The sequence below is a fragment of the Trachemys scripta genome, chromosome 5 (genome assembly GCF_013100865.1).
Source record: "Trachemys scripta elegans isolate TJP31775 chromosome 5, CAS_Tse_1.0, whole genome shotgun sequence".
Classification (NCBI taxonomy): Eukaryota; Metazoa; Chordata; order Testudines; family Emydidae; genus Trachemys; species Trachemys scripta.
In genome coordinates, this window is record NC_048302.1 from 68,637,124 (window position 1) to 68,664,798 (window position 27,675).

General features: G+C 42.7%; 2 protein-coding genes across 18 annotated transcripts in view; one reads left to right on the plus strand and one right to left on the minus strand.

Moving 5' to 3' along the window:
- NEK1 (NIMA related kinase 1) overlaps positions 1-26,824 on the minus strand; it is a 137,695-nt gene extending 110,871 nt beyond the window's left edge. For 8 of the 13 annotated variants that reach the window (XM_034770727.1, XM_034770726.1, XM_034770725.1 and 5 more), the window contains exons 1-11: positions 18,876-18,952; positions 16,459-16,487; positions 14,123-14,259; positions 13,936-14,032; positions 10,392-10,489; positions 8,679-8,762; positions 7,002-7,069; positions 6,787-6,873; positions 5,467-5,521; positions 2,883-3,083; positions 411-471 (exon numbers count right to left, since the gene is read on the minus strand). In XM_034770727.1, the coding sequence (XP_034626618.1) occupies positions 411-471; positions 2,883-3,083; positions 5,467-5,521; positions 6,787-6,873; positions 7,002-7,069; positions 8,679-8,762; positions 10,392-10,489; positions 13,936-14,032; positions 14,123-14,259; positions 16,459-16,468 (898 nt within the window). In that variant the 5' untranslated portion in view covers positions 16,469-16,487; positions 18,876-18,952. Of the gene's footprint in view, positions 1-410; positions 472-2,882; positions 3,084-5,466; positions 5,522-6,786; positions 6,874-7,001; positions 7,070-8,678; positions 8,763-10,391; positions 10,490-13,935; positions 14,033-14,122; positions 14,260-16,458; positions 16,488-17,954; positions 18,060-18,875; positions 19,016-26,713 lie in introns of those variants that run through there. The other 5 variants (XM_034770721.1, XM_034770722.1, XM_034770723.1 and 2 more) reach the window with 5 other exon arrangements.
- A 101-nt stretch (positions 26,825-26,925) lies between these two features.
- Positions 26,926-27,675, plus strand: part of CLCN3 (chloride voltage-gated channel 3) — a 136,423-nt gene continuing 135,673 nt past the window's right edge. Inside the window, exon 1 of one of the 5 annotated variants that reach the window (XM_034770734.1) lies at positions 26,926-27,129. The gene's annotated coding sequence lies outside the window, so the exon portion shown is untranslated. The remainder of the gene's footprint in view (positions 27,130-27,675) is intronic. The other 4 variants (XM_034770733.1, XM_034770738.1, XM_034770735.1 and 1 more) reach the window with 4 other exon arrangements.

Below are 27,675 nucleotides of genomic sequence, written 5' to 3' on the forward strand. Positions count from 1 at the left end.
CTGCAAGAGGCAGAAACTCTGGGTCCTGAATTGAAAGGCTCAGACCTGGAACCTCCAAGCAACAACAACACTGGACCACCTCCAAAATTCACAAGTGTAAAGTATTACCAATTTGTTATGAATGAGGAGAGAACCTATGCAGCAGAAATACTGATTAATCCCTTGATTGATGTTCAATATTAGCAATCTGCTTACTTTTGAAAATAACGTGGCAAGAGTAAAATGTACCTTTAAAAGTAGAGGCTCATTTTTAGTTTAAATATTTAGGTTACACATACATGCTTTCCTAAAAATCTATCTATAGTTATTTCCAGGTTGTTTTTGATATCAGGTCAAAATAAATTCCATATCTGAACACAATCTATCCTACTGCAACTGAAGATAACTGCAGAGCACTAGTGCATATTTACCTGGTGCAACAGGGGCGTCAAACTTGTGGAACACTTTGTGACTGAATTCGTCTGCAATAAGCTAAACAAAAGGCAAAGTTATTTTACTACAATTTTTATGCATGTACCTGCAAAAGATTAAAGTGTTTCAAAAGTCTTCACTTTCCTTACATAAATGAGGGAAAACACACACACACACGGATAAAGCCTTCTTAGAAAAAACATAGGGAATGCACATGAAAGTAAAGGTTGTAATTCAACTTTATTTGCAAACTTTGGTCTTAACTCTGTTAAAACTTACATACATGCCTAACGTTATATACTGTGAGATGGAATCAGGCAGCAGCAGAGACAAAGGAAAAAAACCCGCAAATACAGTACAGTACTGTGTTAAACGTAAACTACTAAAATAAAACAAAACATTATGGGCATCTGTCTGCTTCCTTGTTGTTTATACAGGTCTTATCTTTTCAAGAAGGAAAAAAAAACCCGACTATACATTAGAAAACAGCTAAACTGATTATGCAAAGTGCTGTCAAATACACAAATAAACTTACAAACTGAGAAAAAATATACATTCAGATCTTTAGATATTAGTAATTACTAGTGTTGGTACAAGTTTTTCAGATTTTTTTTTTTTAATTCAACATCCCTTCAATTGATTTGCACAACTTCCAGTGAAAGAGTCCCATCATCCAGTCCCCTCACTGGACTCAGGAGGAAATACTGCCTTTAGAATATGGTAAATTACTGCTAATTAACTCATGGCTACTCAGACCCCCATTGAAAATTCCAAACCTATGCTGGCCTCAGGAAGCAAAGTCAGATCACAGGAACGAACAGGGTAACCCTTAAGCCAGTGTTAACATTAGACAGTTAAGCCCCTAAACAGTTCTTTAAAAAACTATTTACAATATTTGCTCCCAATGGGGATCTAATTCCCCATTTTAGCTCTAAAAGAAATTCCACGAGAATTTTCAACTCCTGTAAGAATGTAAGTTTAAAAAGTTCATTTGGAATTTCAATTTATATATGAATTAGATTTACACATCTCCAAAAATATATAAATAAATTAAATCAGTATTGTTTGCCATCTGCTATTCTTGTTAGTATTATATTAAAACAACAATATAAAGATTATCACCCAAACCGATCATGGAATTCCACATGGACAGAGGCACATTGAACAATTTCCTTAGACTTACTCCTATGTCCATTTAAACCAGGGGTCTCAAACTTAAATGACCAGGAGGGCCATGAGGACTAGTTCATTGGCCCGAGGGCTGCATCACTGACACCCCCCCTTCGCTACCCCCGGCCCTGCCCCCACTCCACCCCTTCCATGAGGCTCTGCCCCGCCTCTTCCCATCCCTTCACCGCCCCCATTCCAACCCCTTCCCCGAAGTCCCAACCCCAACTCTACCCCCCTCCCTGCCCCCAGAGGGGGCAGGAGGGGTGTAGCGGGGACTCAGGGCAGTGAGTTGAGGTGCAGGGTGTGGCAGGGGCTCAGGGCAGGGAGTTGGGGTGCAGGAGGGACGTGGGACTCAGGGCAGGGAGTTGGGGGGCGGGATGCAGGAGGGCTTCGGGCTCTGGCGAAGCAGTTGGGACCATGTCCTTGCGGCCCCTGGGGATGCAGGGCTCCGCACGCTGCTTGCCGCTCCTCCAGGTACCTCCCCCAAAGCTCCCATTGGCCGCAGTTCCCTGTTCCCCGCCAATCGGAGCTGCGGGGAGGCGGTGCCTGGAAACCAGGGCAACAAAAGGAGCCCTCTGCTTCCCCTCTCCCCCCGTCCACAGGGACGTGATGCCAGCCGCTTCAGGGAGCAGCGCAGGGCTCGAGGGGGGCCTCGAGTAGTTTGCCCACCCCTGGCCTGGAGGTAGGCCGGGTGGGGCGGGGGCGGGCTGCTTGGCAGGCTGCAGGAAATAGCCCTGCGGGCCGCATGCGGCCCGTGGGCCGCGTGTTTGAGACCCCTGATTTAAACATTCCTGGTTGCTTTAAAAACAAAAACACCCCCCCACCTAACCTGGTTAAGTCTTAAATAAATAGTCACAAAGCAGTTCATTTGCTACTAGTAGGTTACTGAATTCATTGTCAGTCCCATGTTATGGATAGCCACATGATTAGATAAATCAAAGATTAACTATACAAGTTTAACCATACATTCACACAGGACATGATGCACTTAAATTAAACAACTGAATTACTGAAATTCAGGAACAGAAACAATACTTCAACATCTTGAAATGAAATTTGTTGGTAGTTCATTTTACTGGTATAGTGAGTGTGACTGTTTGCTAAATATAGTAGTAACTATTTTCCCTCAAAATAGATACAAGTTCTTTACTTTCTATTGTAGTATTTTTGGAAGTAATTTCTCATGAGTATCTTATATTCTAAATTTGCATCTTAATATAATAAAAAGTGCACATGGCTGAATACTGCACAATAAATAAAAGGGGCAGAATTAGTAAGCTATTTTAAAATAATTTCCATACCTGTGGTGTAAGAAATTTTTCCACCCGTTTGGCTATAAAGATTTTCTCCAATATGGAGTTGACTGATGGTCTATCCCTAGGATTCCTTTTAAATAATTGTGAAAGCAGATTACGTAAATCATAAGAATAATGCAGAGAAACAGGAGGAAAAGATCCAGAGATTATCTTCAGTACCAGGTTTTTCATGTTACCAGCTTCAAACTATAATTACCAGAAAGAGAGAAATTAGCATACATTAATATTTATATTGTCATACTGTCACAGCCACAAAGGACTTAATTTACATAAACATACCAAAATAAAAAATAACGGTACTTCTATTTAAATATTTGAAGGGCCCTTATCAAAAGATCTTTTAGATCTCAAATTTGCTCTGTATTGAGTAATCTGATGCTAAATACTTTAATGTTATACAATTCTGTCACACTAAAGAATAAGACTAATTTTTGGATTCTAAAAGTGTTTTGTGCTTTTTGCTAGTTCTGTACCTACAGTTAACCAATAAAAATTGTTCCCAGAGCTGGGCAACAGTCAATGGTAATGCAAAACAATGTTTTGGAGTAAAATGCATATAGTTTGCTAGCCTCCTTCCTTTTAGTTCACAAGATTGTCAATCCTCTTATGAAAACTCCTCTAGGAACAAAATGATAGTAAAAGGTCTGTGTTCACTTAAGGCCAATCCTGAGAAGTGTTGAGATTTCAACATGAGCTGTAGGTACTCTGGCACCTCTCTCGAATTCACTCTAATCAACAATACTAATTAGACCCCAGGTTTGGAAGCAAACTATGATGAACAACTGTTAAAAAGGGACATCACTTGAAATCCAGTCTATTAAATTATATATGCACACCGTATATACTCGATCACAAGCCAGTTCATTTATAAGCCAACCACCTTCCCCTCCCACCCAAGATGGATAAGTAAAAATGGAAATTTTTTATGACCTGTTCATAAGCCAACCCTATAATTCAGAAGTCAGCAAACTTTGGCTCCCGGGCCATTACCTCGAGCATCCGCAGGCATGGAGGTAAACCTAAGTAAAGTGTCCCGGCACGCCAGCTGCTTACCCTGATGGGCCAGGACAGCAACTGGTGGGGAAATTTTTCGGGGGAGAGAAGCTGGGGGTCAGGGGAGTAACCCCTGTGACCACCCCCCACATGACCCCATCCCTAGCCCAGGACCCCCACACTCTCCCCATCCCATCCCTTCCCACCTTACCTGGGGAGGGCCAGGGGAGGATGTCTCTGGCCTGGCTGGAGCTGCTCTGGTGGGCCAGACCAGGCGGCGCGGCCGCAGCATGTTCCAGCGGGCTGGGCTGGGGAACTCAGCTGCAGTGTGCTCTGGCGGGCCAGGTGGTGCAGCCACAGCCTGCTCTGGGGGGCGGGGCTGAGCGGCACAGCTGCAGCTGCAGTTGCTTCGGAGGTGGGGGGAGAGCAGCGTGGCCAGAAGCAGAACGACTCTGGCCCCACCTCTTCCCTTCTGGCTCTTCTGGTTATGCTGCCTCTCCTTGCTCCCTCTGTTGTGGGGAGGGGCTGTGTCCCACCTCTCCCTCTCTATACCCATTCATAAGCCGACCCCCTTCTCTGGTGCTTCCCTTTTTTACTAAAAGAATTCGGCTAATGAACGAGTATATACGGTAAATACTTTCCAGCACCACATCTGCCTCTGAAGCCCCTTTCCAAATTTTGTCATTTTACAATTATATTTTCCTATTTTTAAAAATGTCTCTCTCCCTACTGTTGTCATGTCAGTGACCCACCAAACAGGGTAAACTGATTGACTAGACATGGGAAACAGTGACGGATTACACAAGCTAACTGAAATATTTTTCCTCTAATCTTTCTGTTACAGTAATTTTAGATAAACAGTTTCAGACAGAAGTGTGATTTTTTAATGACAATACCCAAACAAAATCAAACATATTAATTTCAATTTTATCTAAAATAAAGGGGTGAAGTGGAATGGGAAGGTAAGGAAGAGAGCAATATACACTAACAGGAAAAGGATAGTCTGCAAAAAAGATACTGCTCTTTAGAGGCTTTGCAAGTAAGGTATAATATTAAAAAAACAAAAACAAAAAACTAGGAAACAGAAGACACTTGTCTGTCCTTTGTACCATTTCTGCATGCTACAAAGGAAGCTCATTAATGCTACTGCACCAGAGATACAGACTGAATTCACCAATAACTAATTAAATGTAAAGTTCACAATATTGTTAGGAAAGGAACGTTACACTTTGCTTAATGCACTTTTGCTATCATACTTGCTGCTTTTGTTGCTAAAAACATAGTTTACTGAAAGGAACGGTAAAAAAATGTGTTGCTAAATATACCGCACAGATGTGCAGGACAGCAGTCAAACAAAAAAAGTGAGGCAGGTTGGCCAACAAAGATCAGCAGTAATGTGGGGGAGAGGTGGTTACAATAGTAAAGTTAATTTCAAAAGTAATCACATACCATGATAAGCCCTGCATCAGCTCAAATACAATTTATCAGTCTGAAATTTGGCAATGGACAAAATAATGAAAGAGGTATGTTTGTAAAACAGAGTAATAATTCCAAAGTATTTTAAAGTTTTACTTACTGCATGTTTAAGTGTGCACATTTCATAGAGAACACAACCAAGAGCCCATATGTCACTAAACAAAGAGAACAGACCTGAAAAATTAATTTGGTATTTTTGGAGCAAAAACTATCTAAAACAATGATCCTGTGGTGCGCGAGCCACAAGTGGCTCTCTAATGCGTCTCCTGCGACTCTTTGCAGCACAAAATATAAAGACCATTGTGTGATTTAATTATTAACCACATCAGAATGGTTAATAAGATAGTAAAAACAATCAAGTTATCAACTTGCACTAAGTTATTAATATTTGCCATGAGAATACATACAGACACATATATATTATAAAAAAAAACTAAATATTTCCCTTGTCATACTGTTTAAATCTGAATAGTACTAAAGTAAATGAAACAATGAATTCATGCTACTATGGCTCTTCTGGGGGTAATGTTGATCCCAATTTTGGCTCCTGAACCACTGATGTCTGAGTATCACTGCTCTAGATGTATGTTCTTGAAACCAAGTGATAGAAATTAAGCATTTGTGCATTTTGCAAGATGTACTAGCTTCCTATCTATTTAAAAAACAAATGTGTGTCTCTTCCAAACAAAGACAGCACCAGATATTTCGGCTCCAGACTCTCTTTATGTAGGAATCAATACCACACTTATCACCATATCATCTGATTTAGACAAACTGGATAAGTGAATGGTGGGAGAAATCTTTTTTTAAGAGATGCAAGTACCACAGATTTTATGTCCTACACAATTGGAAATTTCTAAAGTATTTAAATACACCTCTACCTGGATAGAATGCTGTCCTCTGGAGCCAAAAAAATCTTAACGCGTTACAGGTGAAACTGCGTTATATCGAACTTGCTTTGATCCACCGGAGTGCGCAGCCCCGCTCCCCCAAGAGCTGCTTTACCACGTTATATCCGAATTCATGTTATATCAGGGTAGAGGTGTATTTTAAAAGTACTGTGGGCTTTTTCCTTTTTTTTTTTAATTTCAGTTAGTTATTTAGACAGTTTTAAAAGCTACTGCTTCTAACAGTGGTGGCATGAGAAAATGGCCTCCATGGAATAAGACAGCACTACAATGGACCCAGTCTAGTAACTATCAGTGAGCTACAGCACAGACCCTCATATGTTTAATGAAGTCAGTTATTGTGCTTGCACATTCACTCAACAGATTTTTCCAACCCATGTAGTAAAGTGCACAGCATGCTGGAGATCAAGACTGAACTCTTTACTATTGCATGAACAGAATAGCTCTACATTTCTAAACAAAATAAATCAAAATGAAAAAAGTCAATTATTAAGTCAAATGTTTTACAGTACCTTTTATTGTTATAAGGTTTGTTCTGACAGATTTCAGGTGACAAATAGTATGGTGTTCCTATGCAAGTGCGAGCCAGCTCTACAGTACTAGAATAAAAAAGGAAAACTAAAAATGAACGTTAACTTACATAAATTATGTAGTCATGTAGCATCCATTTTTGCTAGATTGATTTACTCATATTAATGTATATAGAGCAGCACTGAATGAGTGTTACCTGTTAAGAACTCTAGCTATTCCAAAGTCTCCCAGTTGTATTGTTCCATCTTTGGTTAAAAATATATTCTAAAGACAGGAGGGGGAGAGGGGGAGAAAAGTCAGTTACAACTCAAGTGCAAGAACAAAAGTATTTAATTGTACAAAAAAGTTACACATGGAAATGTAAAAAAAATAAAAATTGACATCTTTGACTATTACTTGACTGGGGGGGGAGAGGGGAGGGTGTAGGTGGTTTGAAGGGATGCCTAATATTAAGCATCCGCTTCACTGTATCACCAAAGAGAGTCAAGACATTTCAGTTCTATATACTGTACTCTCCAAATACAGTCACATCAGGGGATAAGCAAATGTCTTTTAGACCTTGTCTACACTGACATGCTAAATCGGCCTCACTGCATTCGATGCAGCGGTGTCAGTTTAGCAGGTCTGGTGAAGAAGCAGTAGGTTGATGGCAGAGCGCTCTCCTGTTGACTTCAGTACTCCACCTCCTTGAGAGGCGGAAACTAAGTCAGTGGGAAAGTATCACCCGCTGACAAAGCATAGCGTGGACACCGAGGTAATTTTTTCCACACCCCTGAGCAATATAAATTGACTTAAGTGGCAGCATAGACCAGGCCTCAGTCTTTTCATGACCAATGTTTTCATCCTTGTAATGCTTTCCCTTCTCTGCCTGCTCTATTCTTGTAAGCAGGCACTTCTAGAAATATACAGGTATCCTGCTCTGAAAGATTCAGAAAACAGGAATCTGATAAAATTTCAGTAAACCTCTAGCCCGATATAAAGCGACCCGATATAACATGAATTCGGATACAACATGGTAAAGCAGCACTCCAGGGGGGTGGGGGGGGGAAGCGGGGGCCTGCGCGCTCCAATGGATCAAAACAAGTTCGATATAACGCGGTAAGATTTTTTGGCTCCCGAGGACAGCGTTATGACGGGGTAGAGGTGTATTTACCAGCATACACCTGACAATAAAATATACATGCATATTGTGTTGGTGGTGGTTTGTAACCCATAGTAGACTAGACTTTAAAGATGTTTCAGTCTTAATTTTTTAGAGCCTATATACTTAATATTTATTTAAAAAAACAAAGACAAAAACAAAAAGAAACCTGTATTAAGATCCCATCTATACAAATAGAAGCCATGTAGTAACTGTGTACCATTGCAGCTCTATTTGTAGAGCAGAAGAACCCACACAACCCAAGCTTGAAAGTCTTCCTAATTGTTTTTTTACAATCAAGAAAAAGAGCTATGTCATAAATAACTCAAAGCTAAAATCCAGTCCCAAAAATCTTCATTGAGCAGGTGCTACTGGTTATCTTAGAATTTAATATAAAATTCCAGAATGAAACTATTTTTTTAAAAAAGTTATGTAACTAGGGATTTAGCCAAACTGTACTTAACTACCACAGGATTGTTTTAGACTTTAAAAAAAAATTTTTATTAGCTTGTGTTCCATCTAAGTGGCATTCTGTTTGTGTTCATTTGTGCAGCACATCTTGTGCAGCAGACAACAGGGTCTGATTCAAGGCCCACTGAAGTCAATGGGAGGTGGGTAGTTTTACATAAGACCAGGTTATTTCCCCTACCTGGTTGGGAGATAACAATCAATCAATAAAATAAAGTATAATCACTCTACTGTAATTCAACTTGAAAATACCATCCAGCATACCTGTGACTTTATATCTCGATGCAAAATTTTTCTGTCATGTACATGTTTTAGTGCTAAACAAATCTGTACGAACCAATCCATGATCTAAAAATAACAGAGAAAGGTAGAGTTAGTGTTCTGTATTTATTTATACACCCACATGCAGTTTTCAAGTCAAGGATTAACCTTACTCAAATTTTACTGATCTAGACCATTTACAATCTTTAAAAGTTATGATAAAGCTGTGTGTATACATATAATTGGGTTATAATTTTTTTAGAACATGGCCTTTCATCCTTAAAATTCTATTTTTGTGGGAATACCTCTCAGTTACATCAACACAGCATCTCAACGGCAGACCAAAATAATAATAAATAATAATAATAAAGTGTCCTTATAGTCCATTAAGAAATTAAACAAAAAAGACTAAAGCTCTCCTACTAGCATCTATACTTTTATCAATTTTATATTATGCTATTCTTCACTTTTATATAAAAAAAAATCTGATCTTAATTACAGAAATGACAAAACAGCATAAAATTAGGAGACTGATTCCAAGCAAGCCAAACTGAGTTTGATAGTTCTCATTTCATGGCTTTTCCGATTTTAACAAAAAAGGTAAACTTTTCCACCCTTAAAAGTACTGTAGTTAAGCACTTCATCTTTTCAAATTACCAATACACACAGACATCAGTATTGTGCTATAATTCTGTTACCACTTTTACCTCGACATTTAGCATCTCTACTAGTAGTAGTCCTAATTAACTGGTAAGGATTTAGAACAGGGGTCCGCAACCTTTCAGAAGTCTTCATTTATTCACTCTAATTTAAGGTTTCGCGTGCCAATAATACATTTTAACGTTTTTAGAAGGTCTCTTTCTATAAGTCTATAATATATAACTAAACTATTGTTGTATGTCAAGTAAATAAAGTTTTTAAAATGTTTAAAAAGCTTCATTTAAAATTAAATTAAAATGCAGAGCCCCCGGACCAGTGGCCAGGACCCAGGCAGTGTGAGTGCCACTGAAAATCAGCTCATGTGCCGCCTTTGGCACGCGTGCCATAGGTTGCCTACCCCTGATTAGAAGATAAATTAAAAAGTGTTTTTCTGACACGTGATTTTCTCTCATCTCTGCCTCTCTCTATACTGCCAGCAAAAGCCCAATGTACTCCCAACCCTTGCCAGCCAAGAGTATTGCCAGATTCTCTTCTCTGCTTATTTGTAGCATGAAGACAAAATCCTCAGAGACTTCACAACTCCTTGACTAACGTCCCAGCGTATGACCACATGAAGAAAAAGATCCTGTTTACACATTTCCAAGACTGAAATTTTCCATTTTGAAGAACTTTTGAGTTAATGGATTTAATATGATGTAAACCTTAAAGTTTGGTTTTGTATCCCTGATTTAATTAAAGTAACAAAATGCGTATCAGAAGCCCAACATCATAATACCGGTCAAAAAATCAAAATATTTAAGAGAAAATCTTGAGCCATAAAATCCAACAGGTTTAATGTTTGATTCACCTAAATTGTCTCCTTTATTGTAGTTCCATTAATGCATTTGGTCTATGTTCCAAGTAGTATGAATTCTTAGCATTCTATAGCTGTACCAGTCAGGCTTTTATCTATATTAAAATAACCATATTCACCAAGCTGATCCAAAACTACTCAATTTAAGTTTTCTTCTGCTCAGAAAGTGTATAATGTAAATTACAGCCCAAAATTCCCACTACCTGGTCTTCTGAGAACAAGATCCCTTTCTGAGCATTTATTCGTCTAAACAGGTCCCCTCCTTCACAGTAATCCATCACTATATAGAGAGAGCCATTTTCTGTAAAAACAAGAGATACATCTATATTTGTCATGAAATATTGTAAAAGCTTTCTGAAAATCTTAACATATGAATTTTGTTTTGTGTAGGTTATAGCGAAGACACAATAAGTCCAAAGACTAAATCTACAAGTGAAGAAACAGTTATAAATTATTTATTTGCTAAGCTTCAGGCAAACTGCTTATATTGCAGTTTCCATTTTTGGCATTGATGATTCAGTAGGTGGCATTCTTCCCTCCATATCACATAAACCAACACTTCAATATGATGTTAGGGGCCACTGGGCCATCCTAGTGTGTCCTTCCATTTCAGTGATGGGTAGAAGAATAAACATAAAATAAAAAATTCATGTCTGGAGATAATTCTTCAAGAGGCTTGAGACCTATAAAATGCAATGCTTTACAAACATTCGCACCCTTTACAATTACAGAATTATGACATACAATAAAATGTCATGCTTATGACCCTGATGCAGTACTTAAGTTACTGTACAATAAAAAAGATTAAAGAAGCAGGAAAGTATTAGGCCAGAAATTACAAGCATATTCAAAATTTTCTAATACTTCATGAATGCTTAGCCAAAAGTGCCATTAAAGTTTTCTACTGCATGTAACAATGATACCCACAAATTTGGCATAAAACATCAAAGTATTGCAAGCACATATCTAGATTACCAATAGTTTTAAAAACATTCCAAGATGGAAGAGTTTAAACAATATCGGATTTCATTTAAATTTCATTAAAGTTCATTTGAATTTACAGTCTCCTATCCCAAGGGCTAGGCTCAATATAAACTATTATAATCATTTAGGGTCTGATGCTGAAAAGAAATGGGAGTTACCACCACTGTGCAGAATGGTCCCTTAAATAAACTGTTTGATTCCCTCAAATCAGTTCAGTATGTGTAATCAAGATGTTTCAACTAGAAAGATGTAGTACAGTGTCTTGTTACTGTGGATTAAATAATTACTTCATGGATGACCACACAATCTGTTTTCTTAGTACTGCTATAAAAGACTGCAGAAACGTTATCTTATAAACAGAATACCTCAAGTTATCTTCCTAAATGAGATTCAATAAAGACAAGTACTACACTTATGAAAAATCAAATGCACAACTACAAAATGGTGAATAACTTGGTAGGCAGTCGTATTGCAGGAAAAGATCTGGTGTTACAGAAGGATCACAATTCTGTGGCCAGGGGCTCCATGCGCTGCCGCCGTCCCGAGCACAGGCTTCGCAACCCCCATTGGCCAGGAACTGCAGCCAATGGGAGCTGTGGGGGCGGCGTCTGCAGGTGAAGGCAGCATGCAGAGCTGCCCGGCCACGCCTACGCTTAGGAACTGAGGGAGGGACATGTCGCCACTTCTGGGGAGCCCCTTGAGGTAAACGCTGTCCAGAACCCTCACCCCTCCTGCAGCCCAACCCCCTGCCCAGCCCTGAGCCCCCTCCCACACCCACTCCGCTAGCAGCAGCAGGAGTTTGGAAGACATGGTGGCCCGAGACTGCCCGAGCAGCAGCTGGTGTGACTGGCCCAGGGGCTGCCCGTGCTGCTCAGGCGGCCCCTGGGCCAGCCGCACCAGCCGCTGTAGAAGTCACGGAGGTCCCAGAAAGTCACAGAATCTGTGACCTCTGTGACAAACACACAGCCTTATTCATAAGTGCTGTGCATTTTACCAAAGTGATAATTTAAGGTAAAACTGGTAAATTAGGTTACACTGTTCCTCTGGAAGCAGGGGATCTGGGATTTCTGCGAGTAGCCAGTGTTGGGCAGGACATAACAGGGGAATGCTTCCAAGGGACTCAGGTGCACTTCTTGTAAACCTGCAAGGCAAAGAAAGGGCTAGCATAGCCTGGAGGAGAGTGCTTGAGTAACTGACAGGAAGGTTGTGTTAGCAGGCCAACACCAGCCACCACAGGCAATATTCCCTCTTGCTAGAGGCAGGGGTAACAAGAGGATACTGTACTGGGTACCAAGAGATCTCTCAAACTTGTATTAACAGGAGGGTCGTGCATAAGAAATGGAAGGTACTGTAATTGTCCCACTCTACTCAGCACCGATGAGGCCTCATCTGCAGTACTGTGTCTAGTTCCAGGTGCCACACTTTAAGAAGAATGTTCACACACTGTAGAGAGTCAAGAGCAGAGCAATAAAAGTGACAAGAGGTTTAGAAAAAAAAATGACCTATGAGGAAGGTTAAAGAACTGGCCATGTTTAGTCTTGAGAAATGAAGACTGAGGAGTGGACCTGATAACACCGTCTTCAGATATGCCAAGGGCTGTTACAATGAAGACAGTGATCAATTGTTCTCCATGTCCACTGAAGGTAGGACAAGAAGCAATCAGCTTAAATCTGCACAAAGGGAGATTTAGGTCAAATATTATGAAACACACTAACTAGGACAAGTTAAGCACTAGAAAAGACTTCCTAGGGAGATTGTGGAATTCCTATCATTGGAGGTTTTTAAGAACAGGTTAGAACATCTGTCAGAGATGATGTAGGTATACTTGGTCCTGTCACAACACAGGGGGCTGGACTAGATGACCTCTTAAGGTCCCTTCCAGCCCTACGTTTCAATGAAGTTATTGTTGCATGGAATTGTACATTTACAGTTACAAAATAAATGAATATAGAAAGCAAACAATCACAAGGAATGTGTGATTATTCTGTTTAAATCATAGGGGAACCCCAGATGTGCATATAGGTTACGTTCATATTTTCACCTGCTTTCAAACACTGTTTCACAATAGCATGTTTGGCTCCTTATCTGGACTGCTTATTCCTGTGATACCCATTGTGGCAGTGCTCTAAAACAGCTTATCACCAACACCTTCAATCTTTTCAAGCCAGTTGATATTCACATCTTCCCTGAGGATCCTTGGTTTTGAAAGTAATTCCCATCCCCAAGCCAATCAAAAGCCATCAAGGCAAGCTACATGCTTCATGCATCTTTCAAGCTCGGTGGTGATGGTATAGGGTAGCTTACTGTCCTGAGGACTGATGGATTTCTTGTAGGCAGAGGTCAGTCAGTTGGGTCAGTCATATTTGACTTTAGTTTGAGTACAACCATGTACAGCTTAGGATAGACATACATATTGGAAGAAAAAAATCTGGTTGGACCTTCCCAGCAGGAACAAGAACTCATGGACTTTTCACTTACATTAAACCTCATCCAAAAACAAATGTTTAGACATGTAAAGGGAAGGACCTGAAACAAACATATGGCCGGTGGTGGTGTTTTGGTTTGGTTATTTTTGGGAAGCAGTGGCTTACAAAAGTACAGACCAGAAGGAACTGAGAGAGACAGTTAAGGAGATGAGGGGAAAATATTGGGAAGATTTGTTTTTCAAATCAAGTATAATTTTAAAAAAATGACAACCACTTATATTTTTATATTGCTGTACATTCACTAGTTCAGGTTCCATTATGTAGTTTTGAATCTTACCTTCAAATGATTCCCGATACAGGACAATATTTGGATGTTTCATGTTTGCCAACACAGCAACTTCTCGCCTTGATTCTTCTCTCTCTTTATTGGACATCTTAAAAAAGAAAAAAAAAAACGGACACTTTTCTTGAGAGCAGGACTACAAAAAAAAACCAATATACTGATACTTAATAATATCACTCACCTTACAGATGTTTATCTCCTTAATAACATACTGTCTGCTATTTTCTTTAGCTTTGACGAGAATTGCTTTTCCAAAGGATCCTTCACCAATCTTCTGCACCTTAATATATTTCTCCATGGTTCTTTTTCTAAGGCATCCTTACACAAGGGTTGGGCAAAAAACAGAGCATACTCGGTTAACTGAATAATAAAGTTTAGTGTCTGCCAGATCAAGTTATGCATTTCACTTTAGTTTCCAATTCATTTGTCTCTCCAATTCCATAAGAAACTTGATTTCTCCTCTGCAAGTCAGTGAATCCAAATCTCAACTTCTCACCCACACCACTTGAATGGTCTAGAAAGGGGACTATATTGCCATACACAGTTCAGCTCTTTCATCTTGATGAAATGCAGGTAGACAGTCAGAAAATACCAAATAAAGTAAGTCCATTCGGTCTCCAAGTAAAGTCAGTATTCAGTGCCATACTTTTTGCTTCAGCTAGCAGGTGAGCAGCACTTAGATCTACAACACTTAGCTTCCTTTACCTCTCCCTTAATATTATTGGGGAAGATCACTTCAGGAAGAGAGTGGGAATACTTAAATACATTTTATTGAAAAGCACCAGAATGCCTATGCTGGAAATTAGGCAAAATTATTTGGCTATAAACTGGAACTGGGCCTTGAAGTTTAGCCTGTCTTCACTTCCATCAAAACCTTCCAGAAGACTTGTGTGAAGTTTTTAATCACTTATCCTCTTTAAAAAGACATGTGACATTTATGTACTTTTCAAATCTTCACCACTTTGTTATATAGTCATCTTATGGTCTGTGTTTGCACTGTATTATCTATTTGGACAGCAAACTCCTTTGAGACCATGACTGGATTTTCCTCCATCAACACTCAGACAAAAAAACGTGTTAAACATTCTTTTAATGTGTACTTTTGTATATGTGGAAAAGTGAAACCCTCAAAAAAGTTTGGAAGTAGAAAAGTTAAGATTGTCTACAAATTCTCAACTCTTCTTCCTATGAATACATGCATTACAACATACTCTATTATATTACATTATATAGAGCTGCCTGGTTCAGTATATAAGCTGGGTGCCATGCAACTGTGAAAATAGAATGAATTATATTTTAGAAGTAGAATGAATTAAAGAAATGCTGTATGTTCCTTTAAGCAGGAATGAGGAATGTTGAGATAAAGGAAGAGGAACATTAAGGTATTGAAAAATGGATCCACTTAAACTGATGGTGGGACATTAACAGGAGATTGGTGAGAGTTAATAAGGACATGAGATATGTGTCTAGCCCCAGGTAAACTTATCAGTTCTGCTCCCTTTGTAATCTTGTTAATTTCGCGCCCTTTTATCTGTATAAATAAGGTGGTTTGAGCCTTGTACGGCGCTCCCATTTTCTGGGTGTATTAGCAGAGCACTTTTGCTAATAAACAGAGTGGTCTGACAAATTGTGAGTCCTGAGTCTGACTTTGACACAACACATGAGGCAGCTGTTCAATATTATTTTCCAGTGTTCACAGAATGTAGCCCTGCTTCATTCACTGCACACTCCTGTCTCACTACCCTTATTGTCCACTCTGTGGAAGATTCAACTGGTCCACACTAACCCCCCACTTCGAACTAAGATATGCAACTTCAGCTACGTTATTCACCTAGCTGAAGTCAAACTATCTTAGTTCGAACTTACCGCGGGTCCACACGCGGCAGGCAGGCTCCCCCGTCGACTCCACGTACTCCTCTCGCCGAGCAGGAGTACCAGCGTCGACAGCGAGCACTTCCGGGATCGATCCGGGATCAATTTATCGCGTCTAGACAAGACGCGATAAATTGATCGCTTACCGCCGGACCCGGAGGTAAGTATAGACGTGCCCTTAGTAACACCACAGTAAACTCAAACTGATTTCGGCCAAAATTAAGGCACAGATCCACAAGACCCAGGTCTAATTCACTATGTAGCCCTATCTTACACACTGTGCAAATCAGAAGTCAATGACAAGTGTCTTATTACTAGTTTATTGAAAAAAATTCTAACACAAATTTTTATATATATTGTTTCATCAACAAAATGTAGTGACTTTACATTTTTAATTTCAAGACTGAAGTTGAAATCCTGAAGTCAACAGTAATTTTGTTTTTACTTCAGAGCAAGGAGTTCACCAAAAGCCTCCATTATGACTAAATCTTTGAGAAAAGAGAAATGTACACATAACACATGACAGTCGCACCCTAAGTCTTTTACCAAGTTCACCTAGAACTTGTACATTAACAGTATTCAAGACAAAGAGTGAAAAGTTGGTGTGTTAGAATCTATGTTTTTTTAAATCAAAATAGTACTTACCAATGTTCATCAGCAGCTCTTAAAATGCTCTGCAAAAAAATACATACCGGTAATTAGATAAATTTTTAAAGAATGGAACAGAGATGTGTCAAGAGATTAAATAACTAACCCAAGGTCAAAAAGCAAGTTAGTCCTGGATCTAGGAACAGAACTCACGTCACCTGAGCTCCAAGTCCTAAGCCCTACCTAATGCTACCTCACAAAAGTTAAGATCAAACAGTGGAACAAACAAATCTAACTTTGTGTCACTCTTCAGAACTGCAGTACGTAAAAAAAAAAAAAAAAAAAAAAAAGGCTTAGTTTTATATGTTTATTGTCTCTTGTTAACTCTATATCAAATTTGCACAGTTCACAAGTAAGGAAATAATCTATTAACTGCCAGGCCTGCACTCAACTTTAGGCTCCAAAAGTCAGTTCTCGTTTTCTCTCCCATATAATCACCAGTAATAAAGATTTTGCAGGCCAAATTAGCATGACTTGGCTTACAGACTCTTCACTTACCATTATATATAAAGAAGAGGAGAACCCAGTTTGAAAGATAATCTTAGGCTGAGAAATGGAAAGGAGATAGACCAGGGGTGGGCAAACCACAGCCCATGGGCAGGAGCCGTTTTAAGCTGGCCTACTCCCACCGGGGGCCACACCATGTGGCTCAGCCCCACTCCTGCCGGGGCACTGGGTCAGGGGCCGCACCATGCAGCTCCTGAAAGCCACGGCGTGGCCCCGCTCCGGCTCCTACATGCTCCAATGGGAGCTGCAGGGGTGATGCCTGCGGATGGGGCAGGGTGCAGAACTGCCTGGCCACGCCTCCACATAGGAGCCAGAGAAGGGACATGCCACTGCTACCATGAGCCATTTGAGGTAAGCGCCGCTCAGAGCCTGCACCCCCCAAGCCTCTCCCCATGGCCCAACCCCACTCTCCAAACCCCTCGATCCCAGCCCGGAGCACTCTCCTGCATCCCAAACCTCTCATCCCCAGCCCCAATCCAGAGCCCACATCCCCTCCTGCACCCCAATTTTGTAACCATTCATGGCCCACCATACAATTTCTATTCCCTGATGTGGCCCTCGGGCCAAAAAGTTTGCCCACGCCTGAGATAGACTAAAATAACTCAGAAGGGTAGTAAGAACATTTGATCAAACTCAAGCAGTCAGACAAACTAGCCAGAGTTACCACAAGGAAGTAACTGAGATCTACCGCCTGATCAGCGGGCAGCGATCGATCCAGCGCGAGTCGATTTATCACATCTAGTCTAGACGTGATAAAACGACCCCCAAGCACTCTCCTGTCGACTCCTGTACTCCACTGCCGTGTGAGGTGCAGGCAGAGTGGACGGTAGCAGTCGACTCACCGCAGTGAAGACACCACGGTAAGTCAATCTAAGTACATTGACATCAGCTATGTTATTCACATAGCTGAAGTTGTGTAACTTAGATCGATTCCCCTCATGTAGACCAGGCCTAAGCGTGGTCAGATTAAGAGAAAGGAGACCCACCTAGGGCTGGGAAAGAGAAAAATGTATAACAGAAAGAGGAACGGGTTCAAACTCAGAATTTTCTTCTTAGGTACTACTTGCAGCAAAGAGTCTTTCTACCAACCCAGCATAGTACAGAGGTGATCTTCAACTGCAATATAAAGATTTCCATTTATTACTTTCTGTAGTTCATCATCTAAGTTTAATAAACTTTGTTTTTAGTCAAGCTAATCTGGAGCTATTAGCTATACTTAAAAGTTATTGCTGGGAGCTATCTCAAGATGAGGTAAACTACCCTTTAGTGACTAAGAAGCTTTTGGGAGGAGAAGAACTGAGGCTAACCACAGTCCAACCAGAGGCAAGCACCACAGTTTGGTCCTAATTAGATGCTTAGTTTCTTGTAGACATCATGGTAAACAGGTGTCTTAAGAAGGGATCTGAACCAGGGAGGATGATGGTTTTGCCGATCTGTGCAGGAAAGACATTGGGGTGCACAAAAGGCATGATGGAAGCTAGCGCTGAGGGACAAAGCTATTTATGGGCGAGAGGGTCAGAGATCGCACTGCGGCTGGCACCACGGCTAGGTGGAGGGAAAATAGAGATGGAAACTGTAACATCACAAACAGCTCCCACATTGGCCGCGGTGACCTACGGACCAAGGACCACCGCCCCCATAAGGACAGGGAGCCGCAGAACCGCCCGCCCCCGGAACCGGCTCCCGCTGCCCGCGGCACCACCCCCACCTCACACACCCGCCCCGCCAGCCTCGATCAGCAGCACCCACAACTGCACCGGAGAGACCGGAGACCCCCACCGCAGAAGCGGACAGGCGCTGCCCCGGCCAAACCCCGCGCCACCGCCTTCTCAGCAGAGGAGACGAGCTGCTCCCCAGCAGCCGGGCCGGACAACCGCCGCCGCCGCCGCGCCCCCTCCCCAACTCACCGTCCCCTCCTACTACCGCAGCAGCAGCCACCGCTCTCTCTGCTCAATCCAACTTAGCTACAGACCCACCTCTCGCCCCGTAAGGGGTGAGCGCGTCCCAACGCCGGCTCCCATTGGGTGATGCGAGCCAAGCAGGTTCGGCTGCGCCTCCTAGCTAGCGGGGCAGCGATTGTGGCTTCACCGTGGTAACGCGGAGAAAAGAAGCACGTGACAGCAAAGAGCGGAGAGAGGCAAGTTCCACGCGCCCAGGGGCGGGACAAGGCGGGGCTCAGGGGCGGGACAAGGCGGGGCTCAGGGGCTAGATGATTGATGGAGAAGGGTATTTGCATATCTGTGCTGCATCGGTGTCTGTGAATGGCCGTGTGAGTCCATCCAGCCATTTACGGTTGCCAAGCGTCCAGGATTGGCCTGGAGTCTCTCAGAATCTGCATCCATCTCCCAGTGATTATTGAAAGCAATCTGGGAGATTTTAATAGGATATTTTAAGAAAATGACATTACTTCATTTAGGAAAAAAAAATCTTCCTGAATAGCTTCAGAGTTCGCAACCCTATGTAGTGTTTACATACCCGTACCTCAGAGTAAGTGTGTGCATGCACACATCTCTATATGTATCTGTTCACATATGTTCATGAATGAGCATGTGACTTACATCTGAAGAAGTGAGGTTCTTAACCACAAAAGCTTATGCTCCCAATACTTCTGTTAGTCTTAAAGGTGCCACAGGACCCTCTGTTGCTTTTTACACGTGTCTGCATGCATTCCCATACATGCAGATGTGTGCCTTTGAATGGACATCTGTGCATGGCGTCTGTCTACATGCATATAAGGGTGTAAGGCTATCTGTCTCTGCGCATATCACTACATCTGTATGACCATGTATATCCATGTCTCTTTCCATGCTTGTTTCTGAGTGGCCACCCATGTTTCTGTGCTTGTGCATAAATGTTTACGTGTGACATGGCTGTGCCCGTGTGTCTGTAATTCCATTCCTGTGAATCCCTAGGTGTTGGATGCCTTTAAGTATGGGGATTGGTGCATGTATATGTATGTTCCTGTACATGTATGCAGATAACTGCTTGCTGTGTTATATTATTGTCAGCATATAAACAGTTTTTTGTATATGGGCTTATGCATGTAAGTGTGTGTGTCAATGCCTCGGAGTATAAACAGGATGCATGGTGAGTTGTACTTATGTGTGTGCGCATGAGCTTCTTAGCAGTACTGAATGTAGTATTAATACATTTTATCTTACACTAAGCTTATCCAGCGATCTAAAAGACAGAGTAAGATACACTGTGGATTTTACATGTGGATGTGTATCTGGTACTATAGGTATGAGTGTTAACCCCAATATCAAAGAACAGTTTGTACCTGTTGATAAAATAGATACGGAAATAGCAAATGGCAAAGGGCTAATGGGAATAAAATAATGATTTATGTTTAAGAAAAAATTAAATCTTCAAACTCATAGACTCTCTATGGATAGAAATGTCATGCTCTAATAAGAATATAACATTAGGGATCTATTATAGACAACCTGACCAGGACAGTGACAGTGATGATGAAATGCTAAGGGAAATTAAAGAGGCTATCAAAATTAAGAACCCAATAATAGTGGGGGATTTCAATTATCCCCATATTGACTGGGAACATTTCACTTCAGAACATAATGCAGAGATAAAATTTCTTGATACTTTAAATGACTGCTTTATGGAGCAGCTGGTATGGGAACCCACAAGGGGAGAAGCAACTCTAGATTTAGTCTTGAGTGGAGCGCAGGAGCTGGTCCAAGAGGTAACTATAACAGGACCGCCTGGAAATAGTGACCATAATACAATAGCATTCAACATCCCTGTGGTGGGAAGAACATCTCAACAGCCCAACACTGTGGCATTTAATTTCAAAAGGGGGAACTATGCAAAAATGAGGGGGTTAGTTAAACAGAAGTTAAAAAGTACAGTGACTAAAGTGAAATCCCTGCAAGCTGCATGGGTGCTTTTTAAGGACACCATAATAGAGGCCCAACTTAAATGTATACCCTAAATTAAGAAACACAGTAAAAGAACTAAAAAAGAGCCACCATGGCTTAACAACCATGTAAAAGAAGCAGTGAGAGATAAAAAGACTTCATTTAAAAAAATGGAAGTCAAATTCTAGTGAGGCAAATAGAAAGAGGCATAACTGCTGCCAAATTAAGGGTACATCTATACTTACCCGCTGGTTCGGCGGCAAGCAATCGATCTTCTGGGATCGATTTATCGTGTCTTGTCTAGACGCGATAAATCGATACCAGAAGTGCTCGCCGTCGACACCGGTAATCCTGCTCCGCGAGAGGAGTAGGCGGAGTCGACGGGGGAGCCTGCCTGCCGCGTGTGGACCCGCAGTAAGTACCTTTAAGTTCGAACTAAGATACTTCGACTTCAGCTACGTTATTCACATAGCTTAAGTTGCGTATCTTAGTTCGAACTGGGGGCTTAGTGTGGACCAGCCCAAAGTCCAAGAATGTAATAAGAAAAGCCAAAGAGGAGCTTGAAGAATGGCTAGCCAAAAACTCCAAAGGTAATAAAATGTTTTTTTAAGTATATCAGAAGCAGGAAGCCTGCTAAACAACCAGTGGGGCCCCTTGATGATCAAGATACAAAAGGAACGCTTAAAGACGATAAAGTCATTGCGGGGAAACTAAATGGATTCTTTGCTTCAGTCTTCACGGCTGAGGATGTTAGGGAGATTCCCAAACCTGAGCCGGCTTTTGTAGGTGACAAATCTGAGGAACTGTCACAGATTGAAGTGTCACTAGAGGAGGTTTTGGAATTAATTGATAAACTTAACATTAACAAGTCACCGGGACCAGATGGCATTCACCCAAGAGTTCTGAAAGAACTCAAATGTGAAGTTGCGGAACTGTTAACTAAGGTTTGTAACCTGTCCTTTAAATCAGCTTCTGTACCCAATGACTGGAAGTTAGCTAATGTAATGCCAATATTTAAAAAGGGCTCTACAGGTGATCCCGGCAATTACAGACCGGTAAGTCTAACGTTGGTACCGGACAAATTAGTCGAAATAATAGTTAAGAATAAAATTGTCAGACACATAGAAAAACAAACTGTTGAGCAATAGTCAACATGGTTTCTGTAAAGGGAAATCGTGTCTTACTAATCTATTAGAGTTCTTTGAAGGGGTCAACAAACATGTGGACAAGGGGTATCCAGTGGACATAGTGTACTTAGATTTCCAGAAAGCCTTTGAAAGGTCCCTCACCAAAGGTTCTTAAGTAAATTAAGTTGTCATGGGATAAAAGGGAAGGTCCTTTCATGGATTGAGAACTGGTTAAAAGACAGGGAACAAAGGGTAGGAATTAATGGTAAATTCTCAGAATGGAGAGGGGTAACTAGTGGTGTTCCCCAAGGGTCAGTCCTCGGACCAATCCTATTCAACTTATTTATAAATGATCTGGAGAAAGGGGTAAACAGTGAGGTGACAAAGTTTGCAGATGATACTAAACTGCTCAAGATAGTGAAGACCAAAGCAGACTGTGATGAACTTCAAAAAGATCTCACAAAACTAAGTGATTGGGCAACAAAATGGCAAATGAAATTTAATGTGGATAAATGTAAAGTAATGCACATTGGAAAAAATAACCCCAACTATACATACAATATGATGGGGGCTAATTTAGCTACAACAAGTCAGGAAAAAGATCTTGGAGTCATCGTGGATAGTTCTCTGAAGATGTCCGCGCAGTGTGCAGAGGCGGTCAAAAAAGCAAACAGGATGTTAGGAATCATTAAGAAGGGAATAGAGAATAAGACTGAGAATATATTATTGCCCTTATATAAATCGATGGTACGCCCTCATCTCGAATACTGCGTACAGATGTGGTCTCCTCATCTCAAAAAAGATATACTGGCACTAGAAAAGGTTCAGAAAAGGGCAACTAAAATGATTAAGGGTTTGGAATGGGTCCCATATGAGGAGAGATTAAAGAGGCTAGGACTCTTCAGCTTGGAAAAGAGGAGACTAAGGCGGGATATGATAGAGGTATATAAAATCATGAGTGATGTGGAGAAAGTGGATAAGGAAAAGTTATTTACTTATTCCCGTAATACAAGAACTAGGGGTCACCAAATGAAATTAATAGGCAGCAGGTTTAAAACAAATAAAAGGAAGTTCTTCTTCACGGAGCGCACAGTCAACTTGTGGAACTCCTTACCTGAGGAGGTTGTGAAGGCTAGGACTATAACAGCATTTAAAAGAGAACTGGTTAAATTCATGGTGGTTAAGTCCATTAATGGCTATTAGCCAGGACGGGTAAGGAATGGTGTCCCTAGCCTCTGTCTGTCAGTGGGTGGAGATGGATGGCAGGAGAGAGATCACTTGATCACTGCCTGTTGGTCCACTCCCTCTGGGGCACCTGGTATTGGCCACTATCGGTAGACAGGAAACTGGGCTCGATGGACCTTTGGTCTGACCCGGTACGGCCGTTCTTATGTTATGTTCTTATATTTTACAAGACAAAAAGCCTGGCAGTTGATGTTATCTCAAGCTGCTGATATATCTCTTTCCAGACTGTTACAGGCTAGCTCTTTTCCCTTTACAGCACTCACAGTGGTCCAAATAAAGTCTCAGCAACACTCCCACAAGTTCCCCAACCTGACCTAAAAACATTTGAGATGGAGCTCATTCTATTCCTTTGTACCTGCTGGAGAGATGATTTAGGAGGAGGATGGGGTTTGGGTTACTTACATTTTTAATCTACTAATAATTGTTAACATCTAAAAGACAACTGCTTTAATATTCATTGTGTCCTTTTTTCATGCAATCTTATTCTATTCTTTTCCTTGAATCTCCAGCTAACTTGTTCATACCGCTACTTCTTTTAAGGTACTTCTGTACTGATATACTGACAGGTATCATTATTCCTTTTTCCATCATTTAGAATCACTCCCAATAAGTCTACAAACTTATTTGCTCTCAACTGCTTTTATATTTTTCTCCTTAAACTGCTCTTCAGCTTAATTGCCACCAGATGTCCCTTCCTCTCTGTCAGTCTTACTCTTCCCATTTCTCTCAATGAACTGCCTCAGGAATGGAGTGGAGTTTCCAAAGCCCAAGATGACAAGCACTGACAACTGGTAACTGGGAGAAGATATACGAACCCCACAATAGCCAGGAAAGGGTTGAGTTACTATGGGCTCAATCAGCCCCACCCTGCTATACCTGCAGTAGGTGTCAGGCTGAGAGGGGAGGGGTTAGAGTGCAGGTCAATTGGGAGGTTGGTTAGAGGGAAAAGAAGTTACTCACCTTGTGCAGTAATGATGGTTCTTCAAGATGTGTTTCCCTATGGGTGGTCCACTGTTGGTGTATATGTGACCCTGCGCTTCTGATCGGAGATCTTTGGTAGCATTGCCTGCACATGTGCTCTCCCCTCCTCATGCTCTGCCTCAAGGCTAATTAGTGCTGCACAGGCAAACTGCCCTCAGTAGCTTCTCTACCACAGAGTCCCTATCAAGAATTCCTATTATAATAGTCTCTTGTGAGAAGGGTCGCTGGAGGGGGACAGGGGTGAGGTGGATTGAATACCCATTAGAGATAAACTCCAAAACCCATCTGTCAGATGTTATGTGTCTCCAGTTATGGCAGAACAAAGCAAGGTAGCATCCAAAGGGATGCAATGGGTCGGGAAGTGGCAGCTGATGTCAAAGGGAGTAGTCTCTCGGGGCCTCAACCAGGATGTCAAAACTTAAGTGGCAGATTGTGATGATAAAAATTGAAGGCCTATTGGTTTGTGCCTCTAGAATTTGGATTTCTTTCTCTGTAGCTCATAGTAACATTGTGGTGGGACCTGTGGTGTATGCAGTCTGTGAGAAGACTGAGGACTAAATTTTCTCTTTTGTCCATGAGTACAGATCCCCAGTGACCAACGTAACAGAGAGTCCTGTGGCACCTCTAAGACTAACAGATTTGGAGCATAAGCTTTCGTGGGTGAATACCCACTTCGTCAGACGCATGTAATGGAAATTTCCAGAGGCCGGTATAAATATGCAGGCAGGGATCAGTCTGGAGATAACGAGGTTAGTTCAATCAGGGAGGGTGAGGTCCTCTACTAGTCCTCTGACTAGTGACCAAAGCGTGGCTCTGGGGTCCTTAAATGTGTGGAGTGACATGCTGGTCTTCTTAGAAAACAGCGTAGAGCCTTAGAAGGGATGGTTTTCGACAGCTGGTTGCACCTCATTGGGGAAGCCTGAAAGATGCAACCATGAAGCTCACCACATCACAACCACTGTTGAGATGGACCAAGCCACTGCGTCAAGCACCATCTGGACTGCTGTTCTGGCCACCGACTGCCCTTTGTTGATAATGGTTCAAAATTGTTCCGCTTGTGATCCCAGGAGATGGTCAATAAAGACATTAAGTTTGGTATAGTTCATGTAATCATATTTTGCTTTTAAGGCTTAGTAGTTTGCAATTCTAAATTGCAGAGTAGCAGAAGAGTAGGCCTTTTGTCCAACTAAGTCAAGGCACTTCCAATTCCTGTCATAAGGGACGGACTTAGAACAATATTGCTGGCCTCAGGAGTTCACTGCATCTGTCACAATAGAATTAGGCAGAGGGTGTCCTCTACCAAGTGGTCCTGGAGAGGATTTGATCACACTCTAAGTCAACCAGGCCTGTCACCTCAGTCCCATCCACTTAGATGGGGATGGTCAGCTTGGTCAGGCTTAGTTTACCTGCCCAGCTTTCTTGCCTGCCTGCACATAGCTGCACCATGTAGGCGCAGTCTCAGCTCATGCTGCGTGGACACCCTCATGAATGCAGGCTACTGGGCCCGAGTGGGGGCAGGGTCAGAAGCTGGCCCACATCCTTGGGCAGATCTTTTCCAATAAAACAAGCCAGAACCAGCACCCTATACAATACAGATTTCACATGAGACCAGTATTTCTCAAGTTGGGGGTCCTGACCCAAAAGGGAGTTGCAGGGGGGTTGCAAGATTATTTTAGGGGGATCAAAGTATTGTCACCCTTACTTCTGCAATGCTTTCAGAGCTGCATGGCCAGAGAGCGAGGACTGTTGGCCGGGCACCCAGCTTTGAAGGCAGTGCCCCAGCAGCAGCAGCGCAGAAGTAAGCGTGGCAAAACCATACCATCCTTACTTCTGTGCTGTTGCTGGCAGTGACTCTGCCTTCAGAGCTGGGCTCCCAGCCAGCAGCCACCACACTCCAGCTGCCCATTTCTGAAGGCAGAAAGGTAGAGTACCACAACTCCCCCTCCCCCGAACAATAACCTGGCAATCCCGCAACTCCTTTTTGGTACTATTACAGCACTGTGAAATTTCATACTTAAATATCTGAAATAATGAAATTTACAATTTTAAAAATCCTATGACCATGAAATTGACTAAAATGGACCCTGCAATTAGTAGGGCCCTAGTTTTAGTCCTGCTGTTGCTGTGAAGGCTCATTTTCCCCGTAGCATTAATTTAGGTATAACTCCAGTCTTATCCCTAATCCAACTTCCATGCACACCGAAATGTCTCCAGCTGGAGGCAGAAGGGGTTTTAAACGTGACCTGGCCTGGAGGCGGCGTAGGCTCCAGGGGAAATGCCGATGCGCGAGTTAATAAGGCAGCGAGGACGTAGGACACCCCAGCGGGGCCAGCGCCAGGGCTTTGTGCAGCTGCGATGCTGTCACAGCGCGTGCGGGGACGAAGAGCGGGAAAGGAAGGTCACCATCGCACTACAGGCCGGTGAGTGGCCCTAGCGTGCGGGGCGGGGCGCGGCGCGGCGCAGCTTAGCTACCACACTGAGCCCCACCCAGACTAGGCGCCAGAGCTTATTCACCTTGCGCTGCTCCCTGCCCCGGGGCCAAGCTGCTGCGGGGCGCCCCCTTAGAGCGAGGGGCGGGGCCGGGCACTGTGCGGAGGGGCGGCGCTGGTACGCCAGCCGCCATAGGCACCGGAACTGGGCCGCAGAGTGCCGGAAGTGTCATGGCTGCTGTGCGCATGTGCGGGAGGAAGCCCCGCCCACACGCGGGGTGGGGCCGGGCCGTATTGGCGAGTGCTGGCTGGGGGAAGCGGGAGCCCGGCGGCGGTCGCCGCGATCGCTCTTGGACCCCGCCCCGAGCAGGCTTCTCCGCCCTGCCCAGGACTTGGAGCAGGAGAATGCGCGAGCGTCTCTCCGGGGAGCAGCAGGCGGCGCTACCCGGCCAGGTACGGCGGGCCTGGCGGAGGGACACGGGACGGGGCAGCTACATGACGGTAGTTACAGCCTGAGCCCTGGGGCTGCGAGATGGGGAGAGTTTGGTCGGGAGTCAACGCTCGGGGGTGGGGAGGACGGTAGTGCTTGGGTTTAGAGGCGACGAGGGAGGTGTCAGTGTTCCCCGAGCCTCGGGGATGTGGCGCCTGTGGCCGTAGTGATGCTGTGTCTGTGTCCACGCTCCCCTGGCCTGCCAGGGGCTATGGGCTCCTTTGCGCCTGCCTTGGAGCGCTGTGCGGCTGGGAGCGGGTCACTGTGCATGTGTTACTCCCCGCTGAGCCCCCCAGTGCATGCCTGGGCCCCGGGGCAGGTTGGCTGCCGTCTGTGCAGTGGGTTGAAGTGAGGTAGCTGAATTCCTGATTTTTCTCTTCTAAAGCTTTAACTTCATTGCTTCAGAAATTACAGTGTTTTTTGCTGGCGTCGCTACATGCATAGGAAAAGGGCTTTCTCCTTAGAAACTCCCCATCTTGAATATTGTCTAATTATTTGCAATATTTGTTCCTTGGGTGCACAGGCTCCCGGTTTTAGTAAGGAATAACCCCATCTGC